The 19,564-nt window shown below is 39.4% G+C and overlaps 1 protein-coding gene across 1 annotated transcript in view; it reads left to right on the top strand.

The window, feature by feature from the left end:
* Window positions 1–19,564, top strand: part of RPS6KC1 (ribosomal protein S6 kinase C1) — an 85,685-nt gene that overhangs the window by 40,692 nt on the left and 25,429 nt on the right. Inside the window, exons 9-11 of the mRNA XM_053938984.1 lie at window positions 4,619–4,711; window positions 15,528–15,575; window positions 17,128–17,260. Coding sequence (XP_053794959.1) covers window positions 4,619–4,711; window positions 15,528–15,575; window positions 17,128–17,260 — 274 coding nt within the window. The remainder of the gene's footprint in view (window positions 1–4,618; window positions 4,712–15,527; window positions 15,576–17,127; window positions 17,261–19,564) is intronic.

The raw sequence follows: 19,564 nt of genomic DNA, 5'->3' as shown, positions 1-19,564 counted from the left end.
TAGCTCTCAAGGATAGCATCCTTAGCAACCACCCTGCTGCTTGCAAGTTCAAGTGGTGAAGAGAAAAACACAAGAAGGTAGTATTTGGAGAATCCTTGGCATTGTTAAAGAATGGTTTTGGGTAGAGGGCCTAAAAGAAACATAGGGAACTGACACAGCTGTGACCTTGAGCTGGGAACACATTTGAGTGTCTTGTAAACCTTGAGAAAAGCCTTGCTGTGACCCATAAGAGTAGAAGATGTGGAGACTTTAAATAGGCATGTGAACCTTCTGGAAAAACAGGCTGCAGCAAATGCTGTCCTTTTCTTCTTCCTTTGGTGCAGCACAGCAGCCTCAAAGGCCGTCTCTTGGACAACTGCTGCAGAGCGCTGTGTAAGAGCAGCACTGGGTCATTTTCCAGATTCTCAAGCTGCATTTTCTCCTCTGCCCCTTTATAAGTAGCATCTCTGGGGAGCCACTTCCAAGCCTGAGTGGGAGCTGCAGCAACACCCTCTGAATCACACTGGACTGACCATCAGAAAGCTGGAGTCTTGCATAGCTGTCAGCTGCAAAGCCCAGCAGTACAGGCTGTGAGGCTGTTTTAACTTTGGTAGTTTTTATTAAGCATATTTTTATTCACTCTTTGAAATTAGTTCTGATGCTACTTACGCCTAACTTTGTATATTCAGAGTTGTTTCTTTTTGCATCATTATGAAAGCTGTTGTCTTTTAAAATGTCAATTATTTTTGATTTTCAAAGCAATTTAGTAACAAGAGGTACATGTAAGCCTGATGCCCGAACAGAAGAAGCAGTCTTTGTGGTTGCCATAAGATATCTTCCTAAAATTCTCATTAAATGCGCATGAAAATTACATGAAGTATAAAGAAAACGTACTGCTGTAGTTCTGTGAGATATAAATTTAACATAAAATAAGAGATTCAGTCTCAACTTCTAGGATCACATTCAAGGTGCGTCCCAGCTTCAGGAAAGGTGCATTCCCCAACTGGTGCTCACTGGGGGCCTTCTGCAGCACTCTGTAGTTCTGTCTGGTTCAGATGCAGGCAGAAATCCAACCTGGTTTTCTCCTGGTGCAGAGAGAGGAAGAAGCCAGCATGTTTGCCATACCAGAAAAACGAAGCACTGTCACATCCATGAAGCAGATACCAGTGTATCTGCATCAAAACAAGGCATCTCCTTGCTGCAAGTGAAACTCTGGCTGTGCTACAGGTAGACAGTTATTGAAATCATCAGACTCAGACCTCTGAATGGCAAGGGGAGATTGCATTTTGATGTGCAGATCTGCACTGGTGTTCATGAAAGTTCTCTTTTCTTATCCTGAGGATCTGTGGTGACTGATGTCAAAGGTGGCAGCATTAGCAGTTAAATTAGCAGAGCTTTCTGGGTGAAAGAATGAAGAGGGGGAAAATAAAGATCAAATATTTAATTAGAGGAAATCCAGGGAAAATAGCATTGTGCTGGGAAAGCTTTGAGAGACCAGTGTGAGTAGCATCACTGCTTGAGCATGTGGATTGCTTTGAGCAACCAAGAAAGGACCAGGATTCCACCATTCCTTGTGTTTCACTGCATCCCAGGAAGAAAAGGGTGCAAGAAACCCCCCTTACAGATGCTGGGGTGCCCCCAGCCTGAAATGTACACATGGTGTGGTTTTTGGGGTTTCCCTGTGTGAGGCCAGGAGCTGGATTTTTGTGGGTCCCTTCCAACTCAGGATATTCTATGATTTCCGATCAAATGGTGTTTGTGTCACTGGGCTAGGGATACTGCTCTTGCCTTAAATGAGGTTAACATGAAATGCCTCTTCTCTTACTTGATTGGTGGAGTTCTCCTCTGTCCCCCTCTGCTCTTCTGCCTGCTGGCAGTGATGCCAAAGCTGAGGCAAGGGCTATTGTGTAGCTTGTAAAACCAGAGCTTTCCAAAGGCAAGCAGTGGCCACAGGCTGCTGGGTCCTTGCACATAATCAGCATCAGCCTTTTCTACTTGAATTCTATACATGGTAGAAGGCGATGGTGGGAGAGGAACTGGTGATGCCTGTCCTAACTCTGGATAAATCCAGCTATGCAGCTCACAGTGTAGTCTGGAAATAGGGAGGGCCTGATCACAACAGAGAAGATCCTGGGATACCTGAGCAGCATGCTGAGCATTTGGACAGGCTGCTGAAGACCTTCTGCAGGCAGAGGTAGCCTGACACTTTGTTCAGAATATTTGTCTCATTTCTAAAGGCAAATGAAGCTCTTTTTTTTTTTTTTTTTTTGTTATCCTCCTTCCTGTATTTTTTGTTCCTCTGTTTTTTGATGGGAGTGAGGGTTTTTAGTTATTTTTCTTCTTGCTGCCTAGATGCTGAGCTTGAATTTTTACTCTATTCAGAGGAGCAGGCTGTTTCATAGAGTGCTTAATTGCTGTAGTTTTGGGAATTGTTCTGGGAATTTAGAGTCTGCTTCCAGCTTGCTTCACAACAGAACGTGATGCCTTCCCATCATCGGGCTCTTCTATTAGACTTTTGAAACAGTGAAACCAAAGTACTGTAAAGAACAGAACTGATAAAAATGGAGAGCATGCTGGGAGCTGTGGATGTGATTGTAAATCCCTTTAAGGTAGGAAGTGACTGTAGAGCACACATATAAAAATCAGTGTGTATACACAGTATTACCAACTGTGCCACCACTGGTCACATTTCAGAGAAGGACCTAAAATATATATACTGAGGTTTTTTGGCTCTTTAGACAGGATGGGTGCAGAAATGTGATTGTATAGCATTATTAGACAACTATTAACTTCTGTAGAGATATATGAATTTAATTCATGGTTGAAATGTTATTCATAAGAGAAAATTTTAAAAGCATGATTATTGAGGAATGGTTATACAATGTAATAGCAAGCAGATAGAAGTGAAAATCTTTTATAGTAGTCTAGAGGATTAGGAAATGTTCTCTTCCTTTAAATGTCTTCCTTAGAATGCTTTTGAAATCTTGTCATGAATAAACTGTGTTAGCACAACTCTTTGTTTCAAAGGAAGTATTTCATTATTGCAGAAAAATTGCACACTCTCAAAATACTTTCAACAGCTCACTGGAATGTGGAACCAAAATTAGGTTTGGAGAAGATAGTTCATGTAAAGTTTTCTTTTTTTGTTCTTCTTCCTGTTAAAGCCTTTAGTTTTAGATTGTAGAATCTGAGCTGTTTTCTCTTAACTGCTGTTGGTATTCCTGCTTGGCAGGGTTTATGTGACAAAACAATTATCAGATCCATACAAAAAAAAAATGAAGATAACTTATAAACTCCCAAACACTGAGCCCAGAAAAGCACACTTTTCTCTAAGCTTTTTGGATATGTATTTACGGCCTTTTCTTTTGGATTTTGTGGGCAATCAGTACTTAAATAAGTACTGATTTTTAGGAAGGAATTTGGAAGGAGAGAATGTTGTTGAGTGAATGGGGAAGGCTTCAAGGAGTTGCTTTGGCCTTTGAGGATAGCACTGTAAGGATGCCTGAGGGAGGGAAAGATAGGGGGGCAGGAAATTGCTCTGCCTAGTTTAGGATCTTGGAGTTTCTCATCACAGGGGAAATTTTTTTGATTTTTCCTGATACTGAAGCATTTAATTCACAGCATATTTGCTTACCAACCATTTTCCTTTGTGACACAGCTGTTAAATATTGTCTCAGAATCCTCACCTTCCTCTTTGCACCTTTGTGTGATAGAAATCTTCTTGGGGGGGCCAGATTATGCTTCAGAGGAGTTTGGCATTCAGCAGCTCTGCAGATGAAGTTACCTTATTTGTGAGGTACAGGTCTGTGGTTCTACTAGAAGCTACATGTTGAATTTTTGGAGGAAGATCTAATAAATTCTCTCAGTTGGCATCTAGAAACTGCTGAAAATATTTGTTCACATGCCAGAGGTATATGGGATGCTTAAAATGTTGATCTTTGTCCCAAAAGACTTCCAGTTGAAACGTTGTTCCCCCCTCTGACATGCAAGCTTTGAATTTTCTCTGAGACACTACAAAACATACTATGGACAAACATCTATGTATATTTGCATATTAATTACTTGAATAGTTAGCACCTGCCAATTTTCTTGCTATGGTGTTAATTTCTAGATTAATGATACATAGCTAGTTACTTTTTCTAAGGCAGCTTTAGGAATTGTTTCTGTTGTGCACCTTATTATTAAAAGGATTTCATAAAGCCCACCAGAGAGCAAGAGAACCCTATTTATAATTCTATATTTTATGTTCTTCAGGCTTAAAAAGCCTCTAATTTGCTTTCTCCTCCTCAGTGATCTCTGAATTATTTTGTACCCAGAATACCTGTAAGGCTTTGATTGATTATTATTATGTGGTAAGAACTAAGTAATCAATTGCTGAGTTCCATTAAGCATAGAAAATACAAAAATTCATTGCTTTTTTCTTTTTTAAATTTTTGTTTTCAATGTTATCTCGACTTTTATTTACTTGCAAGTTGGTTTTTTCCCCCCACTAAGGACAAACAGAAAACTTCTCCTTTCATCTTCAGTCTCTCTGATTTATGATAAATTTAGTTTCCTTCGGCCTGGCATTTGCTTCAGCAGGCAGTCTTCCTTCAAGTACCACCCTGATTGATGTATAATCTTTGATATCTTCCATTAGCCTCCAGGATCACTAAGTTCAAGGCCCTCTTGGAACCTAAGGAGCCCTGCCGAGGAACTGAAGACCTTCAGAGTCCTTGGGGTGATTGACAAGGTAATTCTTCAGTGTCTCTTCAAGAATTCAGTCATAAATCGACTGCATGCTGACATTTTGTCTTTGAAGCTGTGGATCTTAAGGATATGAAACAAAAGGGGAAAATGACTCAAATGCATCTGCACTTTAAAATAACAAAAGTAGAAGAAAAAAAGGCTTTTATCTAAGCAATTCATGTAAGGTCATGCAAAATGTATTTGAGCTTAAAGGATAAGGTACATGTTTGGTAGCATTCAATAGGATGAGGCCTGTTTTTCAAAAATGAAATCATGGTTGCCATTCTGGGTAAGGACAAGTTGATGTGTTTTCAGTTGAACAATCTGGTGGATACTGTAAATATAGAGGGGTAGAAATTCTTACTTTTGAACTCTTACTTGAAATGGGAGCTGGGGACACACACGGCTGTTCTCCTTCCCTGAGATTCAGAATTGAAATCCCTTGCCAGGACAGAGATTCAGCAATGAAGCCAAGCTTATTTTTGAGTCATGCAAATAATGTCGTCCAGAATCCCAGGATAATACCCGTCTGTAAACAGTAAAGGGCCATACGGATTTTTTTGCAAGCCTAATTAAGAGACCAGAAGAATTGTTGGGTTGTTTTGATAATGCTGATTAGTTACCACCTTACCAAATACTTTTAAGATGATGCATTATTCAGCAGTGTGACAGTGGCTAATGCAGACTGTAACGGTTCCTTTCCTTTTTGCTGTGCCAAATCCCTTGTGCCTTTTGATAGTTCCTTATGTAGTTCCTAGTTTGTGCATGAGCTACTGATGCATGGTCAATTTATGCATTTGTAACGTGCATCAAAAACCTGTGGCTCATCCCTTGAGGTCTGTATTTCTTGGTTTCTTTTTCTTGTTCGACTGAACTTTGCTATTGGGACTGGTTTTTGTTTTTCTTTGTCTGTTTCGTTGTAATTGTGTGCATAAGTTGATAACTTCTCCTTAGGGGGCTGTATACATTAGGTATTATGGTTGTTTTTATAGCACACAAGGTTTTTTAATCTCTGACTTCATATTCATTGTATCTTCTTTCCTCAGTTGTAAGTAGAGAATTTAACCTGTATTCCACTCTGTATACATATCAGAGAGACATGTTGGAAAGACCACCTATCTGTAGCACCTGTTAGTAGGTGCTAAGTTAGTAGCTACTAAATGGATGTGGTATGCATGGATTTTGTGAATTATTCTGACAGAGTGAGCCTGCAGAAATGCTGGAAATGGATCAAGAAAGATTTTCTCAATATCTCCATTCTTGTGTAGTGCTAATGAGCAGCTACTGGAAAAGATGCTTGATCAGAATGAAGCTTTTGCAGTCCTTGGTGGTACCAGATCTCCTTAGCTCTCTCTGAGCAGTTTCAGTAAGCATCCCAGGTGTGAGCTGAACATGTCCAGATCTTTGAAGCAGAGTTGGGGAAAATCAGGGTTCTAATGATGACAAAACCACCAGATTCTCAGAGTTGGAGATATATGCAAGGAGTAGCAGGCCTGTGCATATAACTGCAATGCTCCTGTGTGAACAGTATCATAGGGCTCAGAGTTCATGTTTAATTATTGTGTAGAAAATTCTTTCAGGTGTCTTTGTACTCTGAGTTCCTTCTTCCAGATTCTCATGTCACAATCTTAGCCTTATTCTGAGTATGCTGCTTTTTAGCATATATTTCTAGGGGTCTGTAAAATTGTGAGGCAAATGAAAACCTGCTCTAAGCCCAGAGAATATTTTATTTGGTTTTATAATGCATACACAAAATGCATGTGAATATGAAGCAAAACTGTGCAGATGTATCTGTGGGCTGGAGATGATGCCCCTGCCCTTGGCTTAAAGCACCATCTCCCTTCCTTCCTCACCACCACTGTCATTTCCCTCCTTCTCTGCTTCCATATGCCCTAAAGCTCTCATCATGGAGAAATCCAATCAGTGTGTAAGTATCCTTGCTGCAGCCAAGTAGATGACATAGCGTGCTTGTTCCTGAAAATGGATTTTGATTTTCAGGGCTGGTGTTGAAGATGCTATGCTTTTGGGCACAAGGCTGTAACTGATTCAGCACCACACAGAGTTTTGCCTGAAAATAATCTTCCATTCAAACCCTAAGGTAGCTGCTTTGGTTTCAGCAGAAAATGGGTGTGTGGGTAGTAATGAGCCACTGGCGTTATAACTGCTGGCTTGACTAACCCTCTGCAAGACTGGCTTAAACACACCGACTTGAAAACGGTGTTGGTTGGTTTGCAGACTTGTTCTCCCACTGCTGAAGCCCAGAGTGGTGTCTGCCTGCTACAGTGCTGCCTCGAGAAAACCAGCTGTTAACCCTCATTCAAATGCTGAAAGGTTCAGTGCTTTCCCTTGGAGTAATGTCACTCTTTGTTCTTCGTTTGAAGCCTCTTCAAGTGTTTTGAATTGGCTTCATTTTCAGGGACAAAATGCTTGTTGCTACCTGAAACTCTGCGTTTTTCAAACTATTTTAGACTAGGCAGAATGATTAGATATTTAATTTTAGCTTAGTTTATTCCCAATGTGCAATCTTTCTGCCCTGTCTGCCCTTTCACCTTCCTTGTCACCTCAATAATTTTTGTTGCATTGACCTTTTTCTGTTAAATCTGAGACAGTTCAGATCTTGGCATTATTAAGCTCCTTAAATTATTGTGAAAATTCAGGGAAATTATGCCCATATGTGCCTTGCCTCCCATCCTTCCGCTTTTGCAGCCCGTGCAAAGGCTGTAGTATAAATCTGACTATTTTAGTAGACTAAAATGGACTTACATTTTGCTTGAGGAAGCCATTCTTTTTTTTTTTTTTTTTTTTTTTTAATTCTGCTGCTGCTGTATTTGCTCACTTCATGGTGTCAAAAGGTAAGGAGGTGGTGTTTGCAGGTTTTTTATATGTTTAATATGTAAAGAGCCTGCCTGTGACTAGGTTTCTGAAAATGGAGGTGTAATCTAATTGTAAAGGAGGCTTTTGTCCTACAAGCGTTGTGGAATGTGAGGTGCTGCTGTTTGGGCAACAAGGCTCTTATTAATGTTACCAGAGGTACTGCATTCAAAACAAATACCTAAATATTGTAGCTGTTGTTATCACCAACTACAAATGATCAATTATTTTAGCATCTCATGTACCTTAAAGTAGGAAACTTCTTTTTTTGGAATAGGGAAGAGTTTTGCTTTCAAAATTTGCCTAATTAAAAAGCAAGGTTGCAGGTTCTGTGCTGAGTTTCTGCCCTAGGCAAATCTTTCCTTTGAAGCTACAACTGGCCCCTAAAGAAGCCACTTTGTTATGGTGCTGCTGGATACCTTCACAATGCTGTTTCAAACCCAATTTCTTATTCTTTAGAACCCTCTGTTATTTAGATTCATTCAATTTAAAGATTCACCTTGAAAGCAGAGTGCATTAAGTAATAACTATGCCTCTGTAACCAATGGCTGTCTTTCATGTCTCTTCTATCCCCTCCCCGGTCCCCCATCAAGGCACACTGTCGGTGCTGGTACTGGCTGTGTTCAGTTCTTCCACAGCTGTCCATCCATTTGAGCTTGTTGTTCAATACACTGTTAAGCTTTATTATGAAACCTAATAAAATCACATGCTTTCATCAGGGCCTTGTGGTCAAATTATTTTTGGAGTTTCTGAAACAGATAATGCTTTTTAGAAAATGGAAGCAATCCTGTTAATTGTGAATATAGGGGTTTTTTGTGTCTCACATGCTGTCCTGAGAAGTCCTAATTCTGTTGGCTGTACATTTTGGTGAAGTAACTTTAAAAATACACAGGAGAACCAAATTAATATTATTAATTATTTATAAAGTGTGATCACTGCTTGTCTGCTTAATGAGTGAAAGTGCCAAAAGACAGAAATGGGTAGAATATATGTCAACTTCACATGCATAATCTGCAGACCCAGAGTTGAATTCAAACAGGTTATGGCTAGTTCTAATGAAATTTAATCAGAGGGGTAGGAGGAACAGTCCCTTCTTATGGTAGCATGTGTGGTGTTGTGCCTAAGTAACAGACGTAGCTCACTATGTCCTGTTAGTGTTTGTTAGGAACTTAAATATTCAGCCTTTTATTGTCAGGTGAGATTAAAGACTGTTGCAGCTGTGAAACTGAGTTGACCATAGCAGATGTTTTCTCTCCCCTGGCTCTCAGGTGCACTCTGTTGAGCACCTTTAGATCATCTTACAGATTTGAATGAGTGGCTGTGTGTGCCTAAGAGATCTGGGGGAAAGGGAACTGGAATGTATGTACAAATGGGGCATAGTGGAAAATAGCAGTGGCAAAAACGTTGAAAATCTGAAACTGAGTAATAATAGTAACTATTCATATAAATAAACTTCTAAGAGCTGGCTTTATGTTTTGATAACCTTTTTTCTTAAGTGGCTTGCCAAGTCCTACAAAATCAAACCAACTACAGAGTTGTTGTCAAAACTGATTTCTTGGCTCACCACCTTCCTTTCCCTACTGCTGTGGGATTATTCCTAAGATACTGTCAGGTTTCAAGCCCCAAGAAACAAAGCTTGCTCAACTTTAAAATGTAGTCTCTGCCAGCTAGAAAGAATCCTGTCCCTTCTTCCCTACCCCCAAACACCTGCCACTTGTTTTCCTGAAATCTTTCCATTTACACAAATCTGAATATTTCTCTGTGTTTGTTGTTGTAACCCTTAGTTTCTCTCTAACTTCTTTCTTGTTTGTCTCACTAAAATTTCTTTTGACTTGAGTGAGATTTGGTAGAGTAATGGAAATTTTGCCCTTGCCTTTAGAAAAAAGAAATTGCATTGTTGAATGTTCTTCTGCAGGCTGTACTATATGTCTTCTGGCCTTCAGAAAGAAATAAATTATTGAGATATTTTCTTTTAAAGCAAGATTACACAAGTTTGTCTTCCTAATTGTTACTAAGTTGCTTAATACATAATTTGTGCCAGGCAATTGCTCTGGGATGCCAGTGGCATTTCATATTGTAAAATGTTTTCACTAGTAAAACCTGCCAGATATATTTTCTAGGTTAATATTTCACCATTTGTAATTTATTAGCCAGTTTTTAGTTTACTTTAAGAAAATGGACTTTCCTCTCTATTACCAACTGTCTCCAAGTATTTAAAAATTCGAATTTGAATATATGCTGCTTTCTTAGCATTTTCATTATTTAAAGCTGCACCATTTGTCCTATAAGTACACTATTATTCCAAGTCATAGAATATACAGGCTGTAAGTTCCTCAGAATAATGGTTTGAAAGGAGGAATAATTGCAAACTGAAGATAATTCATATTGCACAGGTACAAGGATAAGGAATAATCACATTTTTCATACATATTAGCCAAATGTAATCTCTTTCTGTAATGACAGAAGGACATGAGTGAGAGTCCGAGTGGTGTAATCTGAAAAGTGACAAGAATAAATCTGTGTTAAGTAGATCTTTTAATCCTGGTAGCCTTGTGACAGCCGGCACAGCTGAGGAGAGCAGGAGGAATTGCACCCCTGCTCCTGCCCATCAACACAGCCGTGTCCTGAGTGCAGCACCCAGCTGAGCTCCAGCCCCGGCTGAGGTTTTCTTGCAGTCCCAAATACTCATGCCATGGATCAGGTGGATGATGTATCTCATTTCTTGTCATCTGTCAGTACAGCATTTTCCAGCTGGTGGGGTAAACACAAAAAAAAAAAAAAAATCCTAGATGATCATCTGATACATATTCAAGTTTGTAGGACTTTTGCTAGAGTATCTATCCTATGATAAGGGTACATTTGTTTAGCAGATCAGGATATAAGCAGAACTAATAGGTGGACCACTGGTGACAATATTTACATGATGTGTTTTCAGTGTAAAGCAGCAATTTAATAACAAAATGGAGCTGGTTTTAAAGTAATCCCTTACCTGTGGTTTGTCTTGGAAACCTTTCTGCTGTCTGGTACTGCAGTGAGAGATCTTACTCAATTTTCTTTGATCAGGCACGAGCTCTTTTTCACTTGTGTTAGTGAACTTAAAGTCACATTTTTGTAAGCAAATGTGTTGACGTGTTTGTTTTGATTAGCGTTAAAAGCTGCTCCGGTAAATAAAAAGCATAGGTATGTTCTGTGCTATGTCCTGAAAGAACAGAAACTAGAAAAAAAATCAGTATTGAGATGCTGGGCAGGGGAGAAGGGAGGGGTAAAATAATCCCCAGAAAAGGAAGGGGAGCTGGGGAAGCAAATGTGTGCAGTATGACAGATTTGTGTGTTAGTGCTAAAGCCACCCACGGCAGAACAATGCTCTTCAGAGCAGCCCTTCTTTCTCCCAGCGCTGTCCCCCGTGACCTTGGCTGGGTGCTCGCTGGGGTGACTGCTGGTTCACCGTGTTCTTTTTTCCTGGTGACTTGCCTGTTGCCTGCCCCTGGGTCTGTGCTCCCCCTTATGCTGACTTCTGCAGTATTCCTTCCGTCTCTTATCTCAGGGCTTTGATGCATATGTTCTGAAGGTGGCCACCGTGACTTTGGGTGGCAGCAGATGGTAAACCTTCAGGCTGCCACCGGCTATACTGGTGTTAAGTTGGAAACTTAACGTTTGATGAAGAATCAGTAGTGCATATGAAAGAGCTTTTACTGCAGAAATATCTTTTAATTAAAAAAAATTAGCATACCGAAACATTTGCTAATTTCTGTGCATTTAAAGGATCTTAAAATTAACTGTTTTCTTAAAGCTAGACTATGGTTATTTACCAAGCAGGTTTCATTTTATTTTTTTCCAATTAATTGGACCTACTATATTGAATTGAATTGAATTTATTTTCCTCTAAGCTGTTGGGTACACTGTAAATCAAATCTAAGAAGCTAATTTTTTTAAGTAGCTGCTGTCAGCATCAGAATTAACTCTTGACTTAGGAAAGGAAAAAAAAATTCACAAGTAGGAAATCCTATTTGGCATCATGGAGGGGTATTGCTGTCTGCACTTTACTGAGATGCTGTCATGCAGTCCTGCTGTATTCACTTGTTTTTTACGATGTTCCTGAGAGCTCCAGTGCTTGTACAAAATTAGGATGTCTGTCCTGCTGAAGATACTTATTTACATTAGATATTTATTTGCAGTGATTGCTATTTGTGTGTCAGTGGTTTTGGCCGTGTTGAGGTTGTCATCAGTGCAAAAAATAGAGAAAGAATGAGTAAGCAACAGAGCTGTAAGAGCCAGCATGTGGACCTTGACTCTGTTCATCCATTAGTATTACAAATAGGATTTTGCCTTGTCTCCTTTTGTGTTACAGTCTAGTTGCTCAGTGCCCAGGAGTGCCCTGCTGTGCCGCCTTCTCCCTCCTCTCTGAGACAGGATGCTGAATGTTACAGCTGACAGTTCGTTGTTAGGAGAAGTTAAATATTACAACTTACATGGTGAAAGAGGTGCTGTCAGCTCTGTGGGCTAGAAGCAGCCTAGGCTAATGCCAGCATCTCTGTGTGATCTGCTCTGGAGAACAGCAGAGCTCTGTCCTAGGGAATGCTCTGTGGAATCCTGTTTTGTCCCATTGTACCTTTAGGGTGAGGACTCCTCACTTTGCATTTTAAAAAGGAATCTTAGAATTACAAAAAACACTTTTGCCATGGGAGAGAAGTGTGAAGGAATGCAAACAGGAGACTTGGTGCACTGCTGTCTATAAGTTGGCTGTAAAGCATGAGGTGAGGAGAGTAAGTTGGCAGCTGGGTCAGTTGTACTCTTCTGCAGCAGTGTTGTAATGCATCCAAGAGCTGCTGACCTTTCTCTGCTCTGGATGAGTGATAAAAAGTTAAGCAGATATAGTTGTGACCCTCTCTTTCCTTGACTTACCCCTTCCTGAAATAGCTTTCTGAGTGACTTAATCATTCATGTTATCCTTTAATTATTGGGGAGAATCTGGTTAAACCACATCTTGATAATAATGCATGCAGGCTGCTTTCCCTTGAAGCAAGTTTTTGCTTTGGTGGGCCCATGTAAAGTCTGCAGTCTGCCAGGGCCAAATGGACCATCACTACGTGAATTTCTGAAGTTACTTCCAAGGCTCTTCCTGGGCTTCTTGGAGTCCCTTTTGAAGTAAACAGTCTTGCCAAAGGTTGGTTCTGAATCAACAAAGAAATAATTGCCCCTAAAATGAAGTGGAGCTGTAAATGAGATGTTAGTCACTCGGGGAAGGTGGGATGCTTGACTGGAAGCAAAAAGAAAGGAGCTGGTTAGTTGGACTGGGTAGTCCACGTAGGTAGTTAACCTCAAAGGCACAGGCATCTTAGTTGTTGTTATTGCAGGTATAAAGCTGTAGCTGCTGCTTTCGTGTTGATGCTGCAATATAGCAGCAGATGAAGTTACCCTACAGGGACCTGCTGCCTGCTTTATTGGCCTTGGTGTGGTGGTTCTGTACCTCAACTTACGGGGAGAGGGCTCAGTAATCTCTTCTGTTGCACCATATGCTAATACAGTGCTGATAAGCAAGTGTGAAAAATGAAAGGGAGGAATACATTAATTGTATTTGTGCAATAAGGTATGCTATCAAAGGTAATTATTTCATGACAGTTTTAGTTATAGCAGTTGTTTTATCATGGAATAAAAGATGGCTTTAGGAGCCTTTTATTGGAAAGACAATTGTATCAAATTAGTACCAAATTAGATTTTTGTCTTTATAAAGGTGAGCAAACCCATGAGCAGTTTTTAAATTGGTGTCTTCTACTCTACAAATGAACAAATCCTGTTTGAGGGTTAAAGAAGCTATTATTCTGTCCTTTATGCTGACAGCTTCATTACTGATTGGCCTACTGTTGGTATTAAAAAAATGTTTGGCTCCTTATGATCTTTGTGCATGCAACTATAATATTAATACAGACCATGGAACTGTTCATTAAGAAATGACTTTAAATGAGGTTGATGCTTGTAAATCTGGAGAGATACAGATGTTAAATGCTACCATTCCTTTTCATATACAGCTGTATGGCTAATAATTTCCAAGTGGCTAAAGCTCTTGTTAGCAAGAGTGCTGGTGTGTTAAGAATGGCCCTATAAATAACTTTAAGAACTGAAGTTGAAGGTGCTTCTTTTAAAGACTATTGTTAACTAAACATTATTGCCAAACAGATGGAAAGCATTCACCAGCCTGATGTTTTTAGGTCTAATTATATTATCGCCAGTCCTGTATGGCTCAGTTGAAGAGGTGTATCCAGAGGCCAATTTATAATCATTTAGCCAACACCTGTTTGGGAGATATTGACAGTCAAAGGGCACATTAAAAAAAAAAAAAATCACATATGTTCTCATATTTATTACCTCAATGTGAACGGTGTCTAGTTGCAAACAAACTTGGGAGAAGAGGAAGGAGAGTGATTGTAAACACATAGATGTTTCCAAACAATTTTTATGTTCTTTTGGCACCTCTTGTAAAGTGGCTTTTATTTTTCTCTTGTTCTGTTGATTTTCTTTGGTTGGTTGGTGTGGTTTTGTGTTTTTCTTCAATTTTAATTTTACACCTTTTGGTTAAGCAAGGATAACAAAACCAGTTTTATAGTTGTTATTTATTGAGTTGGTTTCCACTGTTTCTTGAAGCCCTGTTGTGTGGCAACAAAAAGTTGAGTGGCAAACTCAAAAGACTGGGAATATCTGTCTTTCCTTACATGCCCTTGAAATGGAAACTGTGTGTCATTCCTTTGTCAAAAAAATCTCAGTAGCACCAACTTCGGTTGATATTTTTTCCCCCCAAAGATACAGAAAAGCTTTTAAAATTGCCTGCAACCCTAGTAAAAGAGGAGGTCTTTGAAATGGGGAAGAGTCTGTGACTTCATTTACTTTGGAGAAAGAGCGTGAGAGAGAAATGATTAGAAAATACTGCAGTTCTCCTTCTCATGTTTGAGATGCAGTGGGGAGAGAAGTAGGTTTTGAATGCTGCCATCCAGAGACAGCAGAGCATGGCTGCATTGCTGCCCCTTGCAGCAGGGAGCTGAGGGAGGCTGGGTGGTGTTCTCCTTCTGCCACCCGATGAAGCCATGTTGCTCCTGACTTTCTCTGCAAGAAGTCTTTGTGGGTGCAAGCTGACTTGATCTTCACTGCTCCTTGTCTGTTCACTTGGAGTTGCTGCATCTTGTCTGTTCAACCCAGTGTTAGGTAACCCCAGTGCCAGCAAGGGAGAGAAGCCCTTTAGGAGTTTGATTTTGCAGCCTAAATATTTTGCTATAACTATATGTGAATATTTATACTGGAAGCTTACAATGTCTGCTGTAAACAAACAATGAGGGCACATTCTTGTTCCTAGAGGAGGATTGAGCTTGCGCTACTTGTGTCGCTGCTTTGCAGCTGGTGCTTTTCAAGCACGTTTGTGTTCTTAGGGTTTGAAAACACTTAATTCCTGAGCAGGGTGACTTGAAGGCGGAGGGTTCCAGTTTTCTAAAGATGCAGTTTCCTAAATGTATACACACACACACACACACACACACACACACACGTATCTTTTTGTTTGTTTTGTTTTCAACACATAACCCAATAGAGCTTGCTAAGACTGTAGGTGCTATTTAGTGCTTCTCTCATTGCTGTGTTTAAAGTGCTTTCAGTAGAGGTGATGCCCTACTAGCAGAGATGCTCTTTGCCAGCTGTAGGTGTTCTTCTCTCTGCAGCAAACCCATCCACACTTTTCTCTCTAAATAAATCCTCTTTTTTTGTTGTTGTTACCCTAATTTTACAGATCTATATCCTGTCATCTTTTTGCTAAAAAAAAAAAAAAAAAAAAAGATTGGTTGTCAAGTCTGTATGCTGCAGGGGTTTAATTTTTAAATTGATTATATCACTTTCTTTGTAAGAGTATTCAATATTAGATTCGCTTACTCCTGTGAATCCTAAATAAATTCTGCTTACTTTTTGCTTAGGTTTTGCTTGTAATGGACACTAGAACACAGCAGACTTTTATATTGAAGGTGAGTAAAATCTTTTATTATATGGCCTCCGAAATTATGCCACTACACAAAGATCAATTTGTATGTACTTTATAGAGGTATCCCTACAATATATTGTTGTTATGATAATACATATTAAGTGCCCTGAAATTCTTTTTGTCAGTGTTTGGTTGCATTCCTTTCTCTCTAACATCCCTAGTGCTCAGATGTGCTGGTTTAGTCACCTGAGATGCGTCTGGTTATTGAGGCCAACACCTTTGGAGGCTTTGGTAAAGAATCACACATTTAATGTGCTGCTTAAAACATCTATAAAGCCCTGGTGGCTCAGGACTTCTGACAAAGGTGAAAATTCTCCATAATCCAAGCACATCCACTGCACTTTGTGTTTGGTCTTCTTTAGCTGAGGAATATCCTGCTGGCCAAAGTGGGTTCTGGATGAAATGTACAACTGGACTTCTTCAAATCCGTTACCTTATGTTTTGCATCAGTAGTCTGAGATAACAGAGTTTAATGTTACTAACCCACTACATTTCTGTACAGTTATTTGGTCAGAATAAAATGTTTTGCATTACTCTTTTATGTTTCAGAAAGTGTTCAGATCAAGACCCCAGTGTGCTCAGGGCATCTGTGATGCTGAGAATTGGTTTAGTTATGAGTATTGTTTTTGTGGCCATTTACTTCAGGCTCCCCTTGACATGAATTCCACTGCTAATGGCAGGAAGGATGAAAAAAAAGCTGTGTCCCAAACATGAAGCTTTAATTACTTGTTAACATTTTGTGACTTTGCTTCAGATCTGGCTTACAACCCTTCTAAACTTTGTCCATTGGCCTTTGAAATTGTATGTGCAGGATACAGCAAACCTGTTTGTTTCTCATAAAGGTTCATTTGCGAATATTGTATATTAGAACCTCACATTATCTACTGGCAGATAGGGTAACATTGAATTTCCCATGTAAATGCCTATGTTTATCAATATTGTAATAGGTCACACTATCGACATAATTTTTTTTCTCTTTCTCTCTCCCCTCCCTTCCACCCTCCCACATCAATTTTTTCACTTCTGGCAACTTCATCCCTGCGCTACCTCCCAGAAATCATTTCCTCTCAAGGAGACTAATCCTTTCCTTTTTATTGAGGTGGTTACTGTCTTTAGTAAAGTAAAATGGAAATGTGAGGATTACCTGTGAGGCTAAGGCATTCTTTTGTCTTTAAGACTTGAATTGATTTTTTTTAATAGTGTCTTTTGGTCACGCGCAAAAATAAAATTTTAAAAAAAAGGTCACAGGGAAATAACTGAGTGTCATCCTGATGACTTAGTTTGAGAGAGATTCTAATAAAAACATTGACCCATGTAATTGATTTTAATGGCAGCTTTGTGCCATCTTCTGTTCTCTGGAAACGCGCCAGATGCCATCAGCACAGCCTCGGGGGACCGAGGGGCATAGAGCAGCAGATGAGTGGTTTCTCTGAAGCCCAGAGTAACTCGGATAGATTAGTTTGGTTGATAAACACAGAGCACAGCAGGCTCCAAAGGCAACTGAGGGTACAACTGACCTTTTTGTTCTCTGTCAGGGTCTAAGGAAAAGTAGTGAGTGCAGCAGGAGCAGAACGACCATCATCCCCCGCTGCGTGCCCAACATGGTGTGTCTGCACAAGTACATCATCTCCGAGGAGTCTGTCTTCCTCGTGCTGCAGCATGCAGAAGGTTTGTCTCTCCTTTAAGCATATTGTTGAAAAGAGTCAAAGGTTTTCAGTTTTAATCAATGGTGCACTTCATTGTCAAATTAATCTCTCATATATCCAGTTAAAATATTTTTAGTGTGCCAGAGAGATGTCATGTAAGACACCCCACTCTGTTCCTCTGTCCCTCCCCCCTTTCCCCTCTCATTCTGTGGTGGATCTGATTCCTGCTTCAAATGGCCTCAAATCCTGATGGGTTACTTGAATTGTAGCAGTATTGAAAGCTTCCAACTGTTTCTTTTCTACAGGAGAGGGAGTGCTTTGACTGCAACAACTATGCATTATTTACAGTTATCTCTCAGAGTAAAGTCTTTGGCTACTTTTCATAAACTTTGACTAGTAAATCTTTTTAGCATCTTCTAGTTAAAATGACAAGTATTTGCACAAGAATTTAATCGCTCTGCTAAAAACCATGAACATTTTCCTGTTGGTTAATATTGCTCTGATCTGGATTTTTAAGAAAAGAGCTAGTGGCATCACACAGGAGTTCAAAGCAGAACCACAGAGTTGTGCCTTCAAACTATTTATAAAATTCCTGTTAAATGTACAGGGAACAGGTGGCACAAAATAATTACATTTTGATTTTTTTGTCGAACACCTGGATTTAAATATTCCCTAAATGTAATTACCCATATTTGTTTAGAATGAGTGCAGAATATAAATTTTGGGGTTGCTAATAGTTATTTTTTTAGGAAATGTTAATAACTCAGACAGAATGGGTGATGTGAAGGAACTAAACTGACTGATAGAGAAGATAATTTTTTTAAGTTGAATATTATTTCTTTTTCCCCTAATAACTTGGATTTTGGCTTTTTCATGGACAATATGTCATATGAGGCCAGTTAAAGTTAGCTTTGCAACAGGAATGAATGTTTCTGCAATGTGTGACTTGGTTTTGCCATGAGCACTGATGCAGGAAGAAAAGCCTTACATTGCAGTAGTGCCTGATGGTGATCTTGGGAATTTACAGTGCTGCTCTGTACAGTGCAGCACTTTTTTTGAGGTGTGTCTATAATAAGACACAAGATAATTGGGAGATTCTCACCTAAGCTGCAATCTCCACATAAGCTGTTACATTTTGTTCAGAGAAAAAGTATTTTTAAAAACCCACAACCAAAGAAGCCCCAAACCAAAGAAGAAATCCCACCCACAACCCTTGTCAGATACCAGCTGCCCTTAAGACTAGCATAATTACATAATTTTAAAAAGTCTTCCTAATATTTCTGCAGTTTCTAAAGTCCTACAGTTTTGTTCTTCTCTTCAGGAAGAATGTTCTTCCTTGTGACAGGTGGAAAAGTGAGTGGAGTAGTAGTGGAATTTCGTGGGAGAAGTGGTCAGATGTAAGAACAAAAATTTTAAGGAAGGCCTAATGTGAGCAGCTGATAAAGACAGTCTTCTGGAAGTGTTAATTTTATTGTGATAACAGTAAGAAAAACAAAGGCATTGCATGAACAGAGCTCTTTCATTTTCATGAACCTACTGTCTGGGCTCAGAACACGCAAAGGGAGAGGAAGAGTGATATAATATTTCTGTTGTAAAGAGGGGTAGCTGGGGTACATAGTGATGAGTAAGTTGCCTGAGAATGTATTCAATAAGTGTATTGCAGATGTAGGGACTGATTCCAAATCCCAAACTGGGGCAATGGCCACTGCTCCTCACCCTGCTATGGCACTGATGCTGGAAAGTGATTCAGGAGAAAGGCTTCTCACTCTGTGTGAATAAAGATGAATAAAAATAGGGCTAAAGTTATGCTGCACTATATGCAGAGTAGTCTTGCTCACCCCACTAATGATGGTCTTGATCAGATCAGTCTTACATTAGTAGTACTCATTCTTTAAATTGCAAGGATAATAATACCAGGAATCCCTATAGACAAACCCATCTTAAAATTTTGTCCATCTCAGACCAGATATGAATAGAGAACGTGCTTGTAGTTGATGCTGGGAAAGGATAAAAATTTCTAGGACAATACTTTTTAAGTAATAATCTCTTGAAATTTTATTTCATGACTTATGAATGCTCTAAATATTCATACTCCAAATAATTCTATTCCAATAAGAAAGCAGATTGTGCTAGTCAAATTTATAAGTGGTACTGATTTATGATGTTAGGTATATTAACTACTCCATTGTGAGTTTGAAGGGTAAAATGTTAATTTAAATGGGCAGTGGCTCGTATTGTAGCTAATTCAGAGGTTTTAATGGACAATCTATGAATGTACAATATATGTTTGCTAAGCTGCTCACTGTTTACTGTTCACAGTATATTT

This window comes from Vidua chalybeata, chromosome 3, assembly GCF_026979565.1.
Source record: "Vidua chalybeata isolate OUT-0048 chromosome 3, bVidCha1 merged haplotype, whole genome shotgun sequence".
Taxonomy (NCBI): domain Eukaryota; kingdom Metazoa; phylum Chordata; class Aves; order Passeriformes; family Viduidae; genus Vidua; species Vidua chalybeata.
Note: the sequence above shows the minus strand (reverse complement) of the source record. Positions and strands in the feature narration are given on the sequence as shown.